This window comes from Anser anser (genome assembly GCF_964211835.1).
Source record: "Anser anser genome assembly, chromosome: 7".
NCBI classification, from domain to species: Eukaryota; Metazoa; Chordata; class Aves; order Anseriformes; family Anatidae; genus Anser; species Anser anser.
In genome coordinates, this window is record NC_139727.1 from 39,206,049 (window position 1) to 39,228,898 (window position 22,850).

Consider the following 22,850-nt stretch of genomic DNA (forward strand, 5'->3'; position numbering starts at 1 on the left):
TGCAGAAGAAAAGCCTTTGTATAACCACGTTAAAATGATATATGCTTTTCCTGTTAAATATAGGGATCAGTTTAAATGGATCCACATTATTATTTTGTTTGCGGTTGTCAAAAGCTCATTAATTTGAAGTTAAACTACCTAGCTTGCTGCTTCAAATTGCTTTTAAATTACATGTGTGCTGATTGGTCTTGAAAAGCTAATTTAAAACCCCAGCTGTGGGCACATTTCAAGGCCACGGGTACAACACTTCGTTCTGGTCTGGTTTTCGCAGGCTAAGCTCTCCCCTGTGGCACCTCCCTGGTTCCCAGCAGAACCTTTGGGAGAGGGACTTGTGGTGCCTTCAGTATTTCTGGGAAGGCAGGGAGAGGAGGAAAAGGTGGAAACGGGGACCTGTATTCAAATAGTGACCTATTTGCATTAGTTAGTTTAAACAGTTAAAAACAAACGTAGGATGATGGGGTATTGAGATAATTGGTGCTGTCATACCGGGTGATGTTTTCCAAGGAGAGACGCTCCTGGTCTGCTGCAAGCCTCCCTCTGTTTAACACGGGCACCTGCCGCAAATACAGAGCGATGTGCAGGAAAAGCTCTGAGCAGTCAGATCCTTCACTTTTTTCTTTCTGAATATTTTTGACTAGCAAAACAACAAAGTAATTTAAGTTGCATGCATGTAACTTCGGAATGTCAGTTGTAATTTGTTTTGAAAAAGGTTGAAAACTGCTGCATTGGATCAAACTATTTGCCCCTGAAACTGAGCCTCGTTTACCAAGATCTTCAGAGGAAGAAACTTAAACAATTTCCTTAAAAAATCACTGAACCCTCAACACTTTATCTGTAAATGATGTTTTACATTTCTAAAGGTGCTTGGTTAGCAGTTTTTTATTTGAAATGAAAGCTTAATGCCTTCCAGAAGAAATTACAGATTTTGTCTAGTGTAATTCTGTGTGCAAATAAAATCTTCAAGTTTAGTCCTGATAGCATGCTGCTGCTGTTTGCCCTGCCAGTGGGTCTACATACTGCTTTTTCCTCTGGCAATGTTGCATTTAAATGTAAGAAATTTTAGCAGGTTAATCATGCACTTTTAGATTTTGGTGAGGTTTTGTGTTTCTTTCTTTCCTTGCTGATTCCATCTTCATCTACCGGTCTCTTCCACGTCACAGTATCTGCAGGAGAGAGGTTTTATTCCCCAAGTACTCCAAACCCTTCCGTGTTTTCGTTTGTGTTTTAGTGATTCTACAGGCAGGAAGGTGCAAGGAGACGACTCGCATTGTTGTCATACTGATGTGCAATGTGTCTGTGTCGCTGCTAAAGGAATCAGAAAGTCTTGCGTGCACCACCAGCATCTCTTTGGAAGCCGTTTCACTTTCTGGGTGATATTTAGCTGCTGTTATTTTCACAGCTTTTGTGGTCACTGGGGGTACCTTCTGTTCCTCTTTGGGAACCGTGTAAAAGAACTGAGATGTGGGGAGGGCTCAGAGGGAGCAGCGCAGGGTTGCTGGGAGGTGCCGCTGTCTTCAGCCGCCACCACACCGCTGAAAACATCAGCGCTGGACGCTGCAGGATGCTGACGGAGCTCAAGATAGATTTTAAGAATGCTTTTGCTGTACTTGTATTCAAATTGGACTTAAAGGTAGCTGGTTATGAAATGCTGAAAGGAGAGAGAAGATTATATTAGAAAATTCCCTCTGGTGGGAGGTCTGTAAATTTTTTTTTTAATCGGATAATTTATCCTGCTTGCAAAATGAGATCAAGGGCATGCAGCGCTTGCTCGTCTAGAAATATGCTAGCAAGAGGAAACCCTTCAGGTTTTTGAGAAGGTGCATTTACTTACCTTAACCACTGTGCCAAGGCAAGACCCTGAATTGCCTCGGTGATTTTGGAGACGAAACTCACGTCGGGGCACTTGGCAGGTGGATGAAGAGGAACCCACTGCTCCCGTCCCGTCTGGCTGTGCTCTGCTGCGCCCTGTCCTCTCTCGAGCCCAGCTGCTCTGCCCCTATAAGTGGTATCATGTCATCAGGGGCCAGAGCATCCCCAGCTTTGTCCCAGCTGCCCCAAGGAGCGGGGCTGTGGCCGGGTGCCATGCAGTGACACCGCTGTGGCTGGAGGCCGGAGGCCGAACTGCTGCTGGAGCGTGGGAAAGGAAGGGGCTGGCCTGCAGGGCCGCACAGCGTGCCTCTGGCGAGGGGGGGGGAGGCAGTGTTTTATTAGGTTTTAGGCTAGAAGCACGCTCACAGCTGCGTACCAGTTTTCAGAGGTGTATGTAAAGCTTTCTTTGCCTTCATACCTGCTTTTAAATCTGTTTCAAAGTCCCAAGTTTAACATCTTCCATGGAACATCGTCTCCTTGTCCAGCACCTCCAGACTCCCCTGCTCTGCGTACTGTTGTCCCATTGTGTATCCCTGTAACTCTCCAGCAGTGCTTTGGGCAGCTCTTAACCTCTTCAGTGGTGATATTCTTGCCCAGAGGTAGGCTGGAAGGTTGGATTTGTTTGTTCTTACAGCGCATTGCTCAGCGCACGGTGACGGTGGTGCTGCTGGCGGGGCTGTCCTGCGGAGCTGTGCCATGCCCCGTCCTGCTGCCCTCCACCTTGCTGCATCTCAGCTTGTGCAGCTTGTATTTAACATCCTCATCGCTCAGTGGATCCGCTAGGTTTGGCTTTTTCTTTTTTTTTTTTTTTTTTTTAAAACTAAGCTGCTTGCAAAATATTTTTTCTGAAGCTGTCAGTGACTCAGACGTGCGATGGTTATTTCCCCTAAAATACGTGCACCCTGCCTGGAAGTGAATAAGTGAATAGCTGCATCTCATCTGCAGTCCTGGGCTTGCGCGTTTGTTGATAAACCCTGTACCAGCTGTCCACAGAAGGCAGCCGTGTGATTGTAGGGCTGATAACGGGGGCGCCGTCACTGTCACAAACACAGTAAGGGCGTGACGTGGCTCAAGTGGTTTTCAAGTACCTGGGCTGCGTTACAGAAACCAGCATAGGCTCCTCGCTTGCTGTTCTCTGGAGGTGTGCGTTAATACGGCCAAGAAATAGGGGCTGGCAATTCAAGAACAGTGGGCAGGCAGACTGGTTTCATGTGGTAATAGTTACGTTAGGAAATGTTCTTGTAGGACCACTTTGAAAACATTCCTTTTATAAAAGTAAACGTAGGAACAATGTTTTTACTATATTTTGTTCTTTAAAACATTTTTATTTTTTTTTAAATAAGCACCTGCAAGGCTTGTCCAAGAATGACAAGCTATTTTATGATGCTTCCTGCCTTAATGATCAGGTTCGTATGCTATCCTTTTAAATGGTGAACACATTGACATTTGGTGGAGGAGAGGTGCTGAATCCAAGGGCTTCACGCCCATGCAGCTGGAGCTCAGGCTGGAGCAAGGATATTCTGCCTTCCTCCCTCTGTGTGTCTAGACACACACAGCTCTCCGTTACGTGTATAAGAAACGCGTGTTCGCACTGGCCGTGCTCTGAGGGCACTGCTTTTGCCGTGATCAGGATGGAAACCTGTTGTGAACGCTGCCTAACTGAAGCCCCCAGGAATCCTAGATATATTGCTATTTTAGTATTACCGGAATTTTAAAAGCTTGTATTTTCCAGTTTATTAACTTGGGTACGTGCGCCACCCAGCACCATACCCACGAGCTAGCAAGCTGCCTTCCTTAAGCTCTCCCTTCGGTCTTTGAAGAGACTTTTCTGCGGGGCAGCTCGGGCACCTGCAGCGGGCTCCTGCCCTACAGAGGGCATCTTGCGTCTCCTGCCCGGTCCCTGAGTGATGGAGGAAGCGTGGGGAGATTAGCTGGTCAAGTCTGAATGTTGGGTAATGTACGTTTCATATGCGTTTGCACATTTGTAGTGATTTTTTTTCCTTACAGCTAAAAGAAATTCAAATGGAGTGTTTTTGTTTGTTTGTTTTGTTTTATTTTTTTTTCCCCAGCCTTAGGACAGCAAGTAGTGTCCCTGGGGAATTGCTGCTTCCTTCTCCAATAGTTCATAAGGCACGTATAAAGACCTGTACTGCTAGACCAGTATCAGACTAACGGTTTCAGTAAAAAAATAGCTGGAAAAAAAAAAAATGTTGCAGCAACAGTGATTAGTAATGGACTTTTCTGTTTCAGTATTAAGTATGAAAATCTGAATCCAAAGAATACCTTATGTGCGTAAAAGATGTGAAAAAGATTTTTATGGCAAAATCGGACAGCGTATTTTTAATTTATTTTTTTTAATGAGTTGAATCTGGCCACTTTGTAGCTTTCACATAGGTAAACACATTTTCTGATTGCATTTCGTTTTGGGATGCTCCATGGCTATGGCAGTTGCAATATTGCAGGTTGCTTAGGAATTCAAGTGAACACGAGAATGAAGCAAAAAAAGCTGACTATAAAAAAAAAATCCAAAACCTATTGTATTTATTTGAGTATTTTTTTTAGCAGAGGTGATAAAAGCACATCTGCTGCTGTGTGGTAGGCTGGTGCTCAGCCCTAATGTGAGGAACCACAAAACCCCGTTGTTTTGTGCGCTGTGCTGGCGCTGGAGCTTCCCCGTCACGCAGCGCCTAACACTGGAGCTATTCATGCCGGCTGATTCAAGGGGCTGACAGCAATCTTTATCTGGGCATAGAAACTAGAATTTTCCTCTGGGACAGAACAAAGCTTGAGAAAAATAACTGCGCTCAGCAACAATTTGTTTCATCCTGCCATCAGCGAGGCAGGAGTGTAGGGAAGTCCCTGCAGGTGACAGCAGCTCTCCTCTGCCCGGGCTTTATGGCCGTTCTTTGCCGTTCCTCACAAGTGAGTTGTGGTTTTTGGTTGTTGTTGTTTTTATTTTTATGTTTCTTATTTATTTTTTTATTTTTTTTTAAATGGTATTTTTTTTAAAGACTCACTAGGTCAGGAGGACATAATGCTTTCTATATAGATTCCTCCTAGTACTTGTCTATTTTCCTAATACTGTATTGATTATACGTGTATTGATGAATTGTATCTAAAGACTATAAATGCAGTTTCAAAATATTATTGCGATTGAAAACAGAAGGAAAGGGGAACTTTCTGGCCAGTTTCAGTGTATAAAAGCAATAGTTAGAAAGATTACAATATGTACAAATTGCAAGAAATGCTGCATTTTTTGAGAACTGATGGCATGTTGGGGTTTGTTGCTCAGGGACTTGCAGCAGTTGGACAGCAGCCAATACATTAACAGAATCTATTAAATATTTTTGTAAATTTTCAAAAAGGAAAAAAAAATCTTTAACTAGATGTTTAAGAACTCGTCTGGAAACCTTTAAAGACCAACAGGTTCTTTTTCCTGTATGGATTCCTAGCTTTTTAGGTCTCCCTGGAAACATACAAACGCTTGCATCACATATCCATTTTTTGATCAGTTTTTAAATACTACAGATCTTTTAATTGCAACACATGTTGTTTGGTAATATGAATTTGTGAAATACTGTGTCATTTAAATCATTTCATACTTGATTTGTGGTAAATGCATAATCAGATTCAAGCTGATGTGCCAGGATAGTGAGCAGTGATAACTGGTTGCTGTTGGTTGGGACAGTAACCTATACTTTTTTTGTCTATTTAATTGTGGTCAAGTTAAATGATCAAGCAAAGATGATGTTTATGGTAGCAGTTCCAAAAAGCTGCAGGGTCCCAAAACAAGAGCTTTTTCTGAACTGAATCCCCACAGCCCGTGTTGCGTCTGGATTGTGTGGCAGCAGTTCTTGTTCCATTTTTTTTTTTCCAAGGCACACAAGCAGGTGTTGACTGTGTTTATGCTGTCATGTCTTTCTGTAATAGGAATGGGCACATGAGCTTGTTTATAAGGTTTCTGGAATGCCAGAATCATGTGTGTTCTTTGTTTCCAAGCAAACAAAGTCAGGACAATGGAGAAAGGATATTGGTATTAGGCCTTTGGGACATATTTTATTTTGAAATGGCTTTTAATAAGTCTGACCTGATATCCTGAGCAATCACGGAAAATTCCAAATGGACAGCTAACTTTTCTTATTTTAGAAATGTATCTGACTCTTCTATCCCTCATCTTTTTAACTTTTACTTTAAGATGCAGGTTATTATTTGGATGGCAAAGTAGCTAATCTGTTGGGGGTGTACCATTGTGTCTGAAAGGTTCAGCAAACATTAATTCTCAACACCGATCAAACCAACTAATGTAGATTTAGTGTCGTGCCAGAAGGTAAAACGAAAGTAAAAAAGGAAAATAAATTCTGCAAATAAATGGCATTTCAGGAGGGAGCCTCTGAGTATGGCATTCGATGATAGACTTTCTTTGAGTGTCCTGAGTGTCAGCCCCTGAGTTTTGTCCAGGTAATTTGAAATCTTTCAAAATTTTTTCCAAATCTCACTTGTATCTAAATGAGCCAGGAGCCTTTGTAGTTTTGGTTCATAAAGGGAACAAAAACTGTGTGGTCACCTTGTAGTCCAGGGGCTTGAATCCAGACTGTTGCTCCTTCCACCCTTTGAATAATTATTCCATGTGTTTAAAACTGTATTTTAAAGTGTTGTTTCCTGCTAACTTACCGTTACTGTTCCAGGACGGGCTGCTTAGGTCCCCACATGGGGATAAAGGCTCTGGAACAGCCAAAGGAAATGGGAAAAGTGAAAGCAAGGGAAAAACACCTTGCTGCAGTGCCCATGCTTACCTTCTTAGGCCCTTCTCTGTCCTTTTTTTCCCCAGGCAGTCCCTTTCCCTCTGTGCCTAAATTTTCACCGCCCTCTGCGGGAAGGATTTATTCCAAATATCTAATCTAAACTTCCCCCTTTGTTTTTTTTTTAGTTTAAAACCGTTACTCTGTGCTTTATCGCTACACTCCCTGATAATGAGGGCGTTTGTTACTGAGACAAACTGTGTTGTTCATCTAGCTGGAGCCGAAGTAGTTGGAAATGTTAAATCTGAGGCGATGCGGGGCAAGGGGTGCCGGGGGTGGATGCGGAGCAGGGGCCTCACCTCGCTGTCGCAGGCCTGGCCTCAGAGCAGTGCAGATGTCCAGTTTGGTGCTGTCTGTGTCCAGCCTGTTAGAACTGGGGTGTTTCTGGGGTTGTTTGGAGAACAGAAGGAACAACTTTCTCGCTGGGACCACTGAGCAGCGGTTACTGTGCGTGGCTGTGTCTGAGCAGTGCTCCCTGTCAGTTCAGCTGCTGGGGGACACCTTTTCAATAAAGGGTTTGCTGTCAGCATTTCAAGAAGAAAATTTTCTGCGCTTACTTTTTCCTTTTGCAGTGTTTCTGCATAACGGAACAAACTTGCTGCGTGTTCTTGATGAGTTAACTTCAGCGGCTGGTTGTGCTCCGAGACAAGCCGCTAACCAACGTGGGCCGTGCAGTCAGCAGCACTTCTGCTATCCCTGAAATAAAACACTTACTGTTATTGGGAACAAAGCATATATGTGGACATAATATGATATTGTGTACATCACTGTGTGGCGTTCAGGAGCTGGCAGCAGTGGGTACGTACGTTAATGTTGTGGCATGTTGGGCTGTTCCCTTTGCCTAGGTAATTCGGGGAGTTGAGTGAGTTCGGCTCTGCTGGCAGCCCGGTGGGGACAGGTCGCACAGGAGCTTCCTTAAATGTTTTTACTAAAGCGTGAAGTGATCGTCTGTGGTAAGACAGAGATACCTATGTTGCCTGTCTGTTAGAGGAACAAGGATAGCTGTCACATAGGAAACGACAAAATCCTTTTTCATGATCACGTACATAATTTGCCTCAGAACTGAAGAAATCTTGTTGGCAAACGTAGGTTTTGCAGAAGAAGAGCTACAGAGAGGTCGTAGCCTTCACAGTGAATTCAGGAGGAATGAAGAGAGAGAAATCTCACCACTGCTGTGCCTTCACTAAATGCACAGATGTATTTACTGCCATCGGTAAAAGTGACTCAGGCGTTTTGCATATTGTCTCAAAAAGATTTTAAAAGGATTGTAATGATTGGAGGAGTTTGACTTGGTAATTGTCCTCAGCTTCCAGTGCTGGTGCCATCATTTCATTTCTGAAGTCCCTGGGGCATGGTTCTGAGTCTTTCTCTTTTTTCTGCCGGTGTGGTTCAGCTGGTGAGAAGCTGCTGAACTGAGCGTGGCTCTGAGCTCACGCGCCCTGATTTCGTGTGGAAGGACGAAAACAGTAAAAGGTTAACCCTAGGCCCTGTCTATTTCTGTCCCCTCGGAAACAGATCTCCATGGGAATCATAGCTATGGGGATGCTTTGTGCTCCCCGGAGAGATGCAGCAGAGGAATGCACTGTGATGCGGCCATGGCCAGGCGTCGGTGGGACGTCTTTGGGCAATTCCCGTCACTGTGGCTGGTTTGTGGGCCGGCCTGACAGGTCCCAGCGCCATCTTGGTTCCTTCCTTCTGTCGCTTCAGCCTTGGAGCAAGTGGAGAGAAGAGCAAATGAGTGGGGAAGGCCTTTCTAAGTTGATAATTGATTTCTGGTTCTCTGCTGCTTGCAGCTGAATTCATCCTTGCAGGCCTACACGACCACCAGTACCAGAGGGAAAGGCTCATCTGAGAGACAAGCCCTCTTGTCTGAGCCTTTTGAAGGCAATCAAGTCGCAGAAGGCATTTTCTTTGTGGAAAAATAGATGACATCTGCCAGTGACTGGGCATAACTCTCCACCGTTTAAGGGGTGAAAGAGAGTAGGGCATGAGAAGAGTCCCTGCGGAGTCTTTTAGTCTTCCACCTTGAATCCCCACCCTCTTTAACAAGGAAAGTGTGGAAATGTGGAAATCTGGTGCATTTAGTGTGTTCACAGGCTTTCACAAAAGCTTTGTAGACTCATGCAATTATGAGACCTCTTGACGTTAAAACAAACAAACAAAAAAAACCTGCCATGTGTAGACTTCACTCTGAAAAAATGTTGGAAGTTACGGGACTCTGGAGGAGTCCCAGTACCTGTCACTGTCCTCAGCCTTGAGCTAGGTATTTGTTATCTGTTTCACCCTGGAGTTGTACAACTCCATCCTCCTCTTATAAACATAAGAAGATAGTAAGGCTCCGTGTGAAATCTCCCGTTGTTGAAAGGAGGTTTATCTATTTTCATTTCACTCTCCCCTGGTAGATTTTGTTTTGCATCTGGATTTCTGATTGTTTATCCAAGCTTCAAACAGGAACATCTGAGGTGCTTCTGGAGCCAGTAGAAATACTGACTTAAGGTGGAACAAAGTTCACCATTTCTCTTTGGATAATTGTGTGGAAGAATAGCTGAAATAACTCAAACTTATATCAGTTTTTGTTTTTCATCTCCTATGTTGAGGAAGTAGTGGTTCTGAGTTTCTGCAAGATGGTCTTAGGATGGCAGCATCCAAGCAGAAAGGTCAAGTCCCTGTAGGGCATATCCAGTGTATTTAAATCAAGGAAACTCTGTATAAATGCAAACATGAAATGCTCCCTGAGGGCAGTAGCTTTTATTTATCCCCTCAGTGTGACAGAAGACAAGCCCGAAACCATCTTCTGCTCTTTAAAGTATTACTGCGAGTCTCTGTGGTGGATGCTGTCCTCCTTTCTGCGCGCCTGCAGATGGCTTCCAGGGAAGGGTCCTCTCCAGGCAGGTCCGTATTTGAAGCTGGAAGTTTCTTCTGCCAAACTGTAGTTTCTTCTCTGCAAACTGTAGAGAAACAGGTTGTTTTCATCATGATTGTTCTTAAACTCAAAATAAATAAAAAAAAAAGGCTATAGTTTAACTTACTATCAAAGCACAATTTTAATGAAAATTGTTAGTCGTAAGGGGGGGAAGTCACATCTATACTGCAGCGTTAGATTACAGTGCAGCTGTCGGCACATAAGTATTTCTTATTTACTGATCATGGAATTGCTAGGTCTAAGGCAAGGCTGTGCTAAAATGAAGATTAAGGTGATATTTAAATGTTCCCTGTTATTGAGGTGTGTGATTGCGAGAATCCTGTTGTGATAAAACTTAATGCCTCAGTACGCAATGCTCTTGTATCTTTTTCTGTTGTACTTACCTGGGAGTTACCTTTCTTTCAAGCTGCTAAAATTCAGAGAGGAATAAAAGCAGAAATTACCATCCACTGACTTGTGCCATTATATTTGGAATAGTTTTTCTGAGGCACTCCGGTTGATGGAAAAATATATCCTTTAAATAATAATTAATGCAATCTGTCAAGTTTGTGAAGTAGCGTTGAATGAAATGGGGTGTGGAAGAGCGAATGGAAGGAAGTAACTTATTCACTCTTATCAGTGATCTGACAGCGTGGACTCTGCTTCCAGGAGCACCCATTGCAGCAGAGCTGGTGACGTCCTTCTGGTTGGGAACGGGGCTAAGGTCTCTGCTTGGATGGTGGTTTCTGCCACTGGAAATAACTCTTCTGCAGTCTTTGCTGTGGTTCACAATTTACTTAAGCGTTACACGGAGATGACTACGGGACCTGTGAGTAGAGTCTGAGCATGGCTCAGATTTGCTCATATTTGTTTCACTCAGAGGGGTCGGTCTCTCTGGGTTGTTTGTCTTTGCTTTTGCCTCCAGGAAGCCATTATTGAAGGAGGTTTTGGACACAAAAAGTTATAAACTAAATAGAGAAGACAGACAAAGGCTGAAATAAATGAACTAGTGGTATTCTTGTTTTGTCATTGTGAATGAAGGCTGTTAAGGTTCTATGGCTGTCATCTTCCAGCAGAAGTTTGTTATAGGTTTCTGCCTGTACTTAGTTGCTTTCATGCGTCTGAGCTGCCATTTACTGGTGATGTATGATGTTATTTGTGGCTGTAAATCAGATCAGGGAAATGTTTCCTTCTGGAAGGATCTTGCTTTAGTATTTTATTTTTAAACTGGATAGATTCTTAGGTTTATAGCAAATGGTTGTGCCAAGGGAAATGGTGGTGTGTTGTGGGGTGGCTGGGGTGATTCTCAGGCTAGTCTTCTGCCCAAACTAAAGCTCAAGTGTAACCATAGAAATGAGCTGGTGAACCCAGAAAATTAATCCGTATCTCCTGAACCTCAGCGTGATGTTCAAAAGAACTGTCTTATTTCCCAGTATGTTTCAAGCCTCCTTTTTTACATTTGATCTTGGACATTGTTTTTATTGCTGTTTGCATTCATCCACATGCTGCATGCTTGTTCTCCCAGTGCTGTGAACTGTGCTTCCTTTCAGCATAACTTTGGAAAGAAGCCATAGGGTGGCCACGTCACAGCTGGTGGTCCTGTCTAAGATACCCAAAAAATACAAAAGAAAAGAAACTGAACGCTAAGAATAATAGCATTTTTACTATTGAATCAGTATGAAACTTGCTTCAGAGATCTGTGTCTCCGTAGAAGCATGGATGGCTGTGAAGGAGCTGCCCTTTCTTTGGGCCATGCTACAAGGAGCCATAGCCAACACTGCCCTTGGAGTAGGAGTTTGGTGTTGCCTGATAACCGCGGGCGATGACTTCAATTTGTTGCTTCCCGTTGATTTCCCTGTTCGAGAGCGTACTCTTGTACAGCTTAGTTTGTCAGATTTGTACTTCATTTGACACTTCTCTGATTGCCCGGGGGGAGTTATCTTGGTCTCAGTAATCGTTTCAGACAGAGTCTGTTATCAAACCCTAGCCTTATTTCTGGACGTTGCAGAATAAAACTGTTTTCAAGACATACACTGCTGCATGTTGATGCAGAGCTTAGTCATCAAATCTTCCTCCTGTTCATTTGTTAAATAACTACTTAAACGCCTTCAATGACAAATGTGTCTTCTTGTCAGTTTAAAAAATGGAGACTCTCTTGTGTCCTCTGTGTGTATCTACTATTACGTTCTTCAGCGTTACCATTGTTCCTCCAACACCGGGGGTAAATCCAGAACTTACAAAGTAGAACCCTAAAATGTTTGCTGCAAACACACATCCCTTGTTAACTAGTATTTACATAAAACATGCTGACACCAGTTTGGGGAGACTGAGTAGGATGCTTTCTCAGCTGTTGAAATTTGCACACGAGATGGGAGTTGTTTTGATTAAAAAAGAGTTAGCTGAATATTTTTTCCACTTATTCCCATGTGTCAGAATCAAAGCACTGTTTCTCTAGGCATTTTGCCCACTTTCATTTTTTGTTCTCTTGTTCAGTTGTTTTGGATTTTTTCATCAAGGTTGGGATTTATTTTTTTCTCTTCATGGAGGCATGTAATAGCTTAATGATATAAATACATGTAAAAATGTCTTTCAGATAGAAATGAAGATTTTATTGCTGATTTTAGATTTCTAGATTTTTAGTAGTACTTGTAAATTAATTCTTTTATTTACCAGAACAAGTCATGGTGAACCAGGGACAGGTGGCAAGAGACCTGTGAGACTTACTTCATGGGTAATGTCTTCCTGCTGTAAGAACAGCAAAGAAAAAGATTACAATTATAATGTCTATTTTACTTCTAAACATTCTTCCAACTTGTAAGATTTCTAGTATGAAACCATTTCTGTGATAGCATTTTAGCATGTTGTTTGGTTTGTTTTGGTTTTGAGCTGTGTTTAAAAAGCCTCCTCTCAAGGAAGGGAACTCCATCTTTTTTAATCAGCGTTGAAATGACTTTTTAAAAGCATAAGACAGGTTCTTAGCTTTTCTCCCTGTAGTGAGAAAAACATTCCCTTTTTCATTTCTTTGTTTTTATTTGCTCCATGTGGATGCTGATGCTTCTGGCCACTCAGAAACTAGAGCAAAATCTTTTTTTAGAAACTGGAACAGAATTTTCATAATAAACCTGATCTCCTACAGATTCAGAGCCTCCGCTGGGGGGAAGTGAGGGAAGGAAACTGGAATTAGGGAGGGTTATAAGCAATGTAATTTCAAGGATCCATATTCTAAAAAGTCTCCATGGGTTTACTACTGCTGCTTGGATTAGGAGGCCCTTTAATTTGCTTTTAATTAAAATGATTTTCATTTATTCTGTGCCTTCTTCAAAGGTCCCAAGGCACCTTACAAACTTGTGATTATATATATAAACTGCAAAATCCATATTCATGCGATGCTGAGGTTTCAAGTTAAGGATGAAAATGAATTTTCTTTTCTATTACTGTTTTTGGAACCTCATTTCCCAATTATAGTGTAAGTTTTAAAGCACTGCAGTTCTACATGTTTGATCTCAGAGACTGCAGGCCAAAATGTAAGCATTGACCTTTCTTTAATATCTGATCTGAATCACATATTTAAATAGCCAAAGCTTTATTTTTGCAACCTCAAAGGTGGAGGAAAAAATAATAATGTAAATACCTGTATGTTTTTTTAAAGGAAATGCATCTCTATTGCAGAGAACTCCAAAATGCTATGAAAATTATGTTTCCGTGTAACAAATGGAAATTGTTACATGGCTCGTAAATATAGTGTACGTACACCAATTTTCTTTTAAGTAGGTGATCTTAATAGTATGTAAATATTGAGGAAATTAAGAAAAAACTTTCCTATAGATGACTGTCTTGTACTATGCTGCACTTCTGTACTCACTGTGCTTCCTCCTCAATACCTACTAAAGAACAGAAGGAATGGGGCTATCAACAGGGAAATAGCCATATTTTTAAACAATATTGCAGTGTTTTGTTTGTGTTTGGTTATGTGCTATTAAATAAGTGCATAAACCTTAAGTCCAAGGAGTAGTATGGATAATACAGCCTCAGGTGTGCATTTGGTCCCAGCTAAGCTGATGGTGGCAGGGCCATCACTGTGGGAGAGGTGGCAGCAAGCAAGAATGCATGAATGCCGTCTTCCCAGAAACTGGAAGAGTTTCTCTTAGGTTCATTCGTTTTGTTTCGGAAGAAGCAAAAACTGCAGGGGCAGAGATGCTAGGATTTCTTTTCATGTTCATGAGTTTAGACAGCTCTAAGTGAGCATTGTGACATTTTGTAACAGAACGGCGGTTTGCTGCAGGCACAAGTTCTCTGTGCAATTGTACGATGTATGCGGTTGTACAAATTCTCTAATTGTACGAGGAGCTTTGAGACACAGTAATTAAAATGGAAAAATAGAACAAAGTCATTAAAAGTGATTTAGACATCTTATTTTGTAATAAAATTGTCTTGAAAAAATGGGTCTTCTGCTGTAGAAGAAAACCTGAAAATTCTGCTTGTTTATAGACAGCCAGAAATTTCACTGTTCAAGTTAGAGAAAGCAAAATGCCATTTTTGACATTACACTGTTGTTTGAGGATATTACACCAGAATTGCGAGCAGCATATTTTCTTATAATACGCTTTTTGTTTTCTAAATGAATACAGCAGTGTTCGTTGCTACGGAGGAGTTATTCATGAGGAGTTCACAGAACTTTGTCAGGATCTGGCAGAAGAGTAGAGGACTGTGCTCAGCAGTTTGAGGAGGCTTTTGCTTGAGTTAGCTTTTGGAAGGTTGGAATGCCAGCGTGAGTGTCGGATGGACAGCATGAAGAGCCCGGTGTAAGGGCCTGTTGGTTGCACACAGTGGGGATGATCCTGTAGGCAGGTGGCAGATGCCAGCTGAGGTGGAGGTGCCTGGCGAGAACTGAGTGATCCCAGCCACCAGACTGCTTTGGCTTGCAGGATTTCCCTCCCTAACAGCTGAAGGGTTCAATTTGTGGCTTCTGTATTTTTTGTTTGTTTTTCTTCCACCGTTACTTCCCAAACCTGTCTCCCATCTGTTGCTCTGCGGTCAAAACCATAAAGTCTCGGTGTTATTTTCTGGTATAACTGGTCAATAAAAGTGACTGAAGGTGTGAAGGCTGATGATACGTGGGGAAGCAGTAGTGAAAGACATCGTAAGGTGAAGTGTCTCCTTACTGAGTTTTATGGTGGAAGCCGATTTCAAGTGGCTGAGTCTTTCTTTAGACCTGCAGTGGCAGGTTTCTGAGGAGAATCAGCCTGCTAAGGTAGGTCTCAGGCTCCTGGGGTTTCTATTTTCTGCAAACATGGCTTAGGCAGTAGGAAAGCTGTATTTAAAAGTACAAGTGATAGCTGCCGAGTAAAGGTGAAAAAGGCTTTCATTTCTTTTTTCTTGTGTTTAGTTGACTTGACTTACCCTGAGTGAACTATAAAGATGGTTAAAACTATCTTGTAAAACTGCTGTACTCCGTTGTGCTGGGAATGGATAATAATAAATGACTGTTTGGGGACTGCGGTCATCTGAGGCCAAGAAACATGCTGCAGGGTGATTCCTTGTGAAATTTTAGTAGGCTAAGATGACGGACTTAGGGCCAGCTTACGCATTTATGGTGAAAACTGTACCAGTTGAATATTTTAAATGACACTGCAAGCTGCCTGCATTGCATCTGCTGTGTTTCATTGTTTCATTTAGGCCCAGATGTTAGAGAAATGACTGAATGAAGTTATGTAAAATTTCAGTGCAAACTGTTATTCTCTTTGGGATTAGGTTGGTCCCTTCTGGCTTTGGCTCCAGGGGGGGTTAGATGGAATAGGATTAGCAGAGGAACATCAACCACCATCGTTTGTATCTGAGTGTGACCGCAGGTGCTGTGTGGTGCTTTAGTGGTGCTACCTCCTCTGCCTTGTCCAGCAGTGTGGACAGGCCTAGAAGTCCAGGTGAAGAGGCATTCCCTAATGTCCTCATGTGCTGCTTCAGGACAAACCATGTAGTAAAGTGATACTATTACAGAGACCTAGAGGACAGCTTTATAAATGTCCCACAAAGCGGTTTTCACTGCTTTTTAGGCAGAGCAGCTGTTTTGAAGGCAAGTCGAAGGCATGTGGAGGGCAGGTCCATGAGAAAGCTGTGTAACTGCTGAGGGCCTGGTCCTGGGGTAGTGCCACCCTCTGGTATCATCAGAGCTTATCTGCGCGGTTATCCCCAGCGGGGTGTGCAGTGAGTCCTTCCACACTGGTGCTCCTCGCTCATGCACACAAGGAAGTTCCTGAACGTGCACAGGGTAAAAGTCATTGTCGTAATTTCTATTCTAAATAGATATAAGAAATACTTGTGGCTCTAGCTTGACAGGCCCCGGGAAGACGTAGCCTAAGGCCATGCTTTCAACAGAAGATTGGAGCAGCCGATCTCCAGAGCTCCTTGCCACCCTTGAGTTTTCTGTGGTCAATTTTAAAAACACCTTTCTTTCGGGACTTGAAATCTTGTCAGTAGATGCAATTAATTTATTTCAGGTGGAAAAGAATGCTTAAGAGAAGCCTTTGGGAGGCATGCGTAAACCCATTTCAACCTTTTTTGCCCTATTTGGGGGGTGGAGGTGAGCCAAAAAATCTAGAAATGCAGGAGAGTAACCAGTGTGATGGAAATAAATGCAGTTGCACGCCTATCAGTGAATGTCTGAGTAGAGCCGTTTTCCTGCTGAATTGAGATGTAGTGACATTTGTGAGTTTGTCTCTCTTGAGTGCTTGTGGCAAATGGTCAAAACGCTAGCAATTGAAGTCTGCTGAAATAACTGCAGCTCTTAGAGCGTTTTATATGCATCAAGAAGCAATTTTTGTTGTTTCTCTAAGATGCAGTGGACGAGTTGGATGTTAGTTAATGTCCTCCCGATTTCGTATTCTGTATACATACGAAACATCCTCACAAACATCCTTTGTACATCAAAAACATAGAAGGCATGCACAGCGTGACCTTTGAACGCAGAGCTTTTTTCCTGTTTATGTTGGCCAGGACCCTTAAAAAATTATTTATTCTGTCATGAAGAAAACTGGCAAATAAGTTAACATCTGTGGAAGCTTGCGGAAGGTAGGTAGTGAAACTTGGCATGCTTTGCACGTCAGAAGGAGGATGGGCCTTCCAGGAGATCATTCATGCTTTTGTGTGATGTGATATCTCCTTATCATTGCGGCCCCGTGGGATCAGAATGAAATGACTGCTACCACGCTCTAGCAGAGAGCAAACTGAAGTCACGTTTGCGCAGCAGCTGTTCCTCATTTAATCTGAACAAACAGCGGAGCAAAGTTCTTTACACATCATTTTCTGCTGGACGATATTCAGCCGTGTATTCACGTGTAACATCTCTGTCGGTGACCGCGATGGTGGGATGAAGTGCACGCTCAGCGGGCTGGCAGGTGGCCCAGGTTTGGGAGGGCAGGGCTGCCCTGCAGGGAACGGGGAAAGCGTGGGGAGCCTCTTGGTGTTGGCCAACGCCAAGTGCAAGGCCGTGAGGACGTGGAGTAAAGCACAGCCTCTGTGAAGACTGGAGGGGAGACGGCTGCAGGGTAGGCCTGAACTGCCATCTTCAGCTACCTGAAGGCAGCAATGGAGAAGACCAAGTCAGGTTCTGCCCTGAACGGGGACAGGAGGCAGTGGGTGCGAGTTGCAGCAAGAAAAATTGGAACTGGTTGTGTGGTGGGATGAAAATTCCTCGTGAGAGTGTTGTACAGTGCTGGAGAAGGGGCCCAGTGAGGCTGCAGCACCCCCGCTCAGAGAGCCAGCAGCATGGGCACCCGTCCCACCGGCCTGGAGCTCGGCCTTGCCCTCTGGCCTTGCCAGAGCTTGGCCTTGCCCAAAGGGCCTTCTCAGCCGAAGCTATCCTGTCTCACCCAGCACTGATGCCCAGCTAAAATCCCTCGTAATTGTGAATTAAGGAAAAAAGTAAAAGGGCAAAAAAATAATCCTCTGAATGTCTTATTAGAGAGAATTGACATCTCTGTGCAACTCCAACTGCACTCAGGTACATACAGTGTTATTCCAAAACACGGGAGATCCTGCAAGCTTTTATGATCAATTTGATTAACCTGTTCGTTATTATTATGGCCAGTCTAAGAAAATGTTTATCGTTTATGTTGAGAGTTTGTACTGACGGAACAGCATAGCTAATCACTGCAGATGTTTGTGCTGTTCTGTGGGAATGCATAGCTTTAAAACAGCCTCTGTCTGTAGCCTGCTCATTGAATTATACTTTAAATTAATTTTCATAAAGTGGCTGTACTGTTATGCTTCTATTTTTAGCCATGTTAGCTGCTGTACTACAAAAAATCAAAACCTATTCTGTTGATTCAGCAGAAAGCAAAATTTTACGTGTAAGTAATGCTCAAAATATTAGTGCTTCTAGCAGACTGTAGAGCAAAGTGAGAGCTCTGTTTACACCTGGAAATAGTTGTTGTTTGCCTGTAATGTAAATCTGATCATTATACTTAATTTCCTGAAGTAAAACTGTTGGTAAAAGCATCATCAGAGTCCATAGATCACAATTTTGAAAGAAACTAAAGTAAATCCTTATTTCAGGGATCAGAAAATAACCTGTTTGAATACTGGTCAGTCACCACCTCCTGTCCTCTGGAAAGAGTTCATCTTCCCGAGCCATCCCATCATATTTATATCAAAGATAGTGCTATTCCTACCTCACTAAACCAGGAAGGTTTAGTAAAGGAAGTGAGATACTGATTTGTCACAGCTAACAAAAAGTTTTGGTCTGTTTTGAATTTTCTGTGTTGAAAGTAGGTAGTTGTAGGTAGTCAGTTTTGGTCACGCTGGTGCAGTTAGTCTTACGGTAAGTCTGCTTTTGCGGTTTTCAAAATGCATTTTGCATATCCGAATAAGCATGCACTAATTAAAAGTCATAGATTGTTAAAAGTCATGGATCATTAATGATTTTCTTCAGTCTTCCAGCTGAAGCACGGAAGGGTTTCTCTCCGCAGAATAGAAGGAGGAACCTCTGCAAGCCTCAAGTATTAACACAAAATTTGTTTGGATTTAGGTATTAGTGGAAGGAGAAGGTTGGGAAGCTACACAGATATGCAGATAAGTTCAGTAATATATTCTGCTGGGGGAATTGCGTTGGTTGAGAAAAGCTAATGATGAGTGAGCCACAAGAGGAGCTCCTTTGGCCTCTGTTGTGCAGAGAAGTGCTTCGTTGTCAGCGCTGAGGAGGCAGAGTCGGTGGTCAGGAGCCATAAGTGACCCCCATGGTTGTGGTACACCATTTAACAGAGCACCAAACCTCTGTGTTTCAGTGGGAAATCCCTCTCCAGCCTAGGCAGCATGGGGCAGCAGCTGCCTGGGGCACTCATGCTTGCTTGCACGGGTAATTTGGCAGAATTGTTCTGATTTCAGGCAGGACCATCAATGGTGGGTGTCCCTAGGTCCTGTGATTTGGCCCCCAGAGCCAAGCCAAAGTCTGCTGCTTTGGAGAGGTGCAGAAGCTGCTCAAAGCTCCAGTTCTTCCAGGCTTTCTCCTGAGGTTTGAATTCTCTGCTGCCGTTTTCAGGGACAGTGAGATTTCCTCAAGATCGTTGCTGTCTGGTGAGTTTAGAGATGACCAGCAGGGTGCACAGGAAGCATTTTTCCACGCTTTACTAGCTCGCATTGAGCATAATTGGGTTGTGTCATATCTTTCCCTAGTTCTAATTGGGAAATGTAAAGTTTGACCAGACCAAATAACTTTAAATCTGCAGATTTTGTCACCTCCCTATCTGTCCTTTTTCCAGGTCATCGAAGAATGGCTTTTCTTTCATTTGTGTTGTCAAGATGCCAGTGCAGCTGCTTGTGAAAGACTGTTGTGAAAAAACAGTAAGTAGTTAGAGCAGAAAAAGTAAAGGGCAGAAATAAGTGATTCACCTCCTGGTGGTTTGCCACCTGTGTCATGTGGTTAGATATATGATGACATCAATATTTTGAAGTCAGTTTTATATTTTTTGAGGAAAACCTTTGGATGCATTTTGTATCACAGTATTATTCCCAGTGATCCCCTCCTCTTTATTCCACAAAGCTGTACATTTTGTTTGCGTGCCTATATGTTACTCCTGAAGCAAGAGGTTTGTTTTATTATTGAAGAATCAAGATGTACATCATTTAGAAAATATTCCCTGCAGGTTCTTCTTTCACCAGCTCAAAGTCACTTTAAGGAAGGCATCGCCTTATCTCAGTAACACATATTTGAAAGTCATTTAGTGAGCAAATTGCCAGATAATTGCATTGGTGGTAATTGCATCTTAAATTGATCTGCTGTTGAGAAAAATGCTGAAAATGAACTGTTCTTAATCTTGATATGAAAATATTGGTTCTGTTGTATTAATTAGCATGCTGTGAAATAAGAATATTTTTTAAGGGAGATGCTTAAGCTGATCTGTTTATTTTTAGTTAGTGCCTTTGGTTAGTTCCCTGGAAGAATCAAAGCTCTGTTTGTGCCTGTGTGTGAGAGAGAGAAAAAAGTTTATAGGATGTCAATCAATGAAAACTCTAAAGGTTTTCCATAAAACAGGAGTTTTGTGGCATATCTCGGGATTTTGTGTAGCTTTGTGAAAATATTTTTTCTCTTTCCTTTAACCCTGCTGTGTTCATAACTGTGTCACTCATTTCACTGTTGAACCTGTTATGGGCAGCAAAACTTCTGGGTTGATCTGAAGGGGTTTGGGAGATTGACCTGACCAGGAAATAGCATTTCACTGCCTGTTGTACTTTGACCTGTAATAATTCCTGATACTTCATTCCACTTCTTGTAAGGCAGCTTTCTGTCTGCACGTTTCTTATTGCAGCTGTATGTGTGCATTTTCTTTCACTGACCTCGGTACAAAAGGGGTGACCATGAGGTCCAGAAAGGTGAGGAGTTTGGTTTGCTGCTTCTTGCACTTTTTCCACACAGTTGTAAAGCTTTCATGGCAGTTTTGGTGATGGCTGGAAACCTTTTCTTCAGACATGGTGGAGTTAGTGTCATGGGATGTTTATAACTTTATTTGCCCTCCTCCCACAAGTATGCTTTCTCTTTCCTTTGGCGCTGACCTACTTGACCCGTGGACAAAAGGTCTCTTGGAAGCCAGTGTGTTTTGATCCTATATGTTATAGGGTTTGGTTGTTGATGTACTTTTTCTTGTGACACAAGATGGGTACGTGAAGTATTCAGAAATTGACCTATATTTAGTTACCATCACTTTTGTTAAAATCTCTTTTTTTTTTTTTTTTTTAAATCTTTATATAGCTTAGTCCTATGATACAGAGAAAAAATTCAGATAGTGAAAGGGGTGCAAAATCAGTTGGAGCCTAGAAATGAATTACAATCCCATTATTTTTTTCTTTCTCTCTCTTTTCCCCAGTAATATGACTACGGTTCTTTGGTGGCCTTTCAGGAAATGTATGTGGTGCATTTGAGTATAAAGGGAGAAGAATTCAGTGTATGATTTCTTTTGAGAATTGCTCTGGAGCTACTTCTGATAAGGCTAAGATATGCTTTATGAGACAGCTAACTTGCACTAAATTGTACATTAATGACTTCAGCTGGAAAATAAGATCGTAGGCACAAAATATGCGTGCCACAGGGCAGGTTTCTGTAGCAAACGTCTGATGTGATGGAAAAGGAAGGGATCTGCTTCAGACACAATGCAGAGCTGCTTGCAAATGTAGCCTTGTTCCATTCCTCTCCATCATTGCAGTGCCGTGTGTACAACTCCATTTATTTGCTGTTTAAGGTGTGTGAAATAGGGACAAGCCAGCATCTCCATCTTAGGGGGAACGGTGCGCAGAGGTTTAGTAGGTCTGCATGGCCGTGAAGGCCACACGTGAGGAGGCAGGAGGCTGTCAGGACATCCCCGTGGGCCCACTGAGGTTGGTGTGTGACAGTTTTTGGGACTCTGAAAATGGAGTTGTGGTTTAAACACTCTGACTTGGACGTAAAAAACCTGGCTTACTTTTTCCAAAAGTTTTCAGATTTGGTGGATGACGCTGAGGACTGTCTGCTGACTTTTTTTTAATTTACCTGTATCACAGGTTGATTTTCTTTATTGTTTCCCAGCATACAAATACGTGCACTGTGGCCAGGCTCTCAGTAGGCTGCTCGGCTGGAAAAAGAGAGGATTCGAGTTTGGTGTGGCTTCAGCCAGTCATCCATCAGCCTGAACAATTCCTTTTCCAGTCACAGGAGGAAAATTTTAATGTTTTAGCATGGCCAGAGCGTCTTGGGTTATTCCATTGAATCCGTGGGATGAGCAGTTGTCACATGCTAAAGCCGCAAGCAAAATATTCAGAAATCAAGGTTTCCATCGCCAGGGAGGGACTACACAAGCATGCTGAATTTAGTCTATAAAACAGCTCACCCTTCTTTTGGCTGAAGTATTGTGAAGGAAGAGTTTGACAGGCAGCAGCATTCAGGTGATCTGAAAAGATGGATCCCCTGGGGCAGCGGCGCTGGGTCTCATGCAGTTCTGCATCGACTGCAAAACAGGTAAATAAAAGGAAAATACAAAGAATCGGTTTGTATGCTGTAATTTAACAAATGTGTCTGTACTTGTGGATGTGTGCGCTCTCTGGGACTACAGAAGGGAGATACAGGAGGTGGTGTGTGCCTCCTGTCTTGACGTGTCAGGGTAAATTTGCCCAAATGCTGCAAGGTGCTGGGCTGGAGGAGCGCACACCTGGGCATGCAGTACCTGTGCATGTGTACATTATGCTGCTTTCATACTGAAGATTTCCGACATGGGTCGTCAAAAGGAAGGAAGGTTGACCATTGTGTTTCATATTCTCTGAAGGTAAAAGTGTCGTTTAAGTAATTTTGGAGGCTTTCTGTATCCGGCAAACTAAAATTAGGTGTTTATGGTGCTGTAGCCTAAGGGAATCTCGGCTCATCTTCAAGTTTTATAGTTGTCTTATTAAAAAGCTGCTGTTTAATTAGCTATGTCATACTGCCAGTCTCTTTTCTTCTTTCTTTATGTCAGAAGAAGTAATGGGAGTGCACTATTCTGATCCATAAAAACCTGGCTTGATACCTATAAAATCAGACTTTCAGCGAAAGCTTCACGTTCTTTTCCATATTAAAAGCAAAAGCATCTTCTGAAATGGGCCCTGAGGGCTGTGGTGGCTGTGTGCAGGTACTACTTCTTCTGCAGGGAAGAAGAAGGAAGGGTGTGGGGGGTTATGGAATAACAAACCATAACTCTACCATGCGATGCCTGCCCTGGGAGCAGCCGTGCGGGTGCCCGGCTTGGAGCAGGGACCCCAGCACCTCCGCAGCCCCCCGGGCGGGCAGC

At 42.8% G+C, this 22,850-nt stretch overlaps 1 protein-coding gene across 5 annotated transcripts in view; it reads left to right on the forward strand.

The window, feature by feature from the left end:
* Positions 1-22,850, forward strand: part of PTPRE (protein tyrosine phosphatase receptor type E) — a 99,899-nt gene that overhangs the window by 6,927 nt on the left and 70,122 nt on the right. The window contains exon 2 of one of the 5 annotated variants that reach the window (XM_083844491.1): positions 19,323-19,404. The exons of 1 other annotated variant lie outside the window; for it this stretch is intronic. Coding sequence is in view for 1 of the 4 variants with exons in the window: in XM_083844490.1 (XP_083700616.1) it covers positions 9,529-9,560 (32 nt within the window). In the remaining 3 variants the exon portion in view is untranslated. Of the gene's footprint in view, positions 1-4,559; positions 4,792-9,513; positions 9,561-19,322; positions 19,405-20,808; positions 22,049-22,850 lie in introns of those variants that run through there. 3 more of the 5 variants (XM_083844495.1, XM_083844490.1, XM_083844494.1) reach the window with 3 other exon arrangements.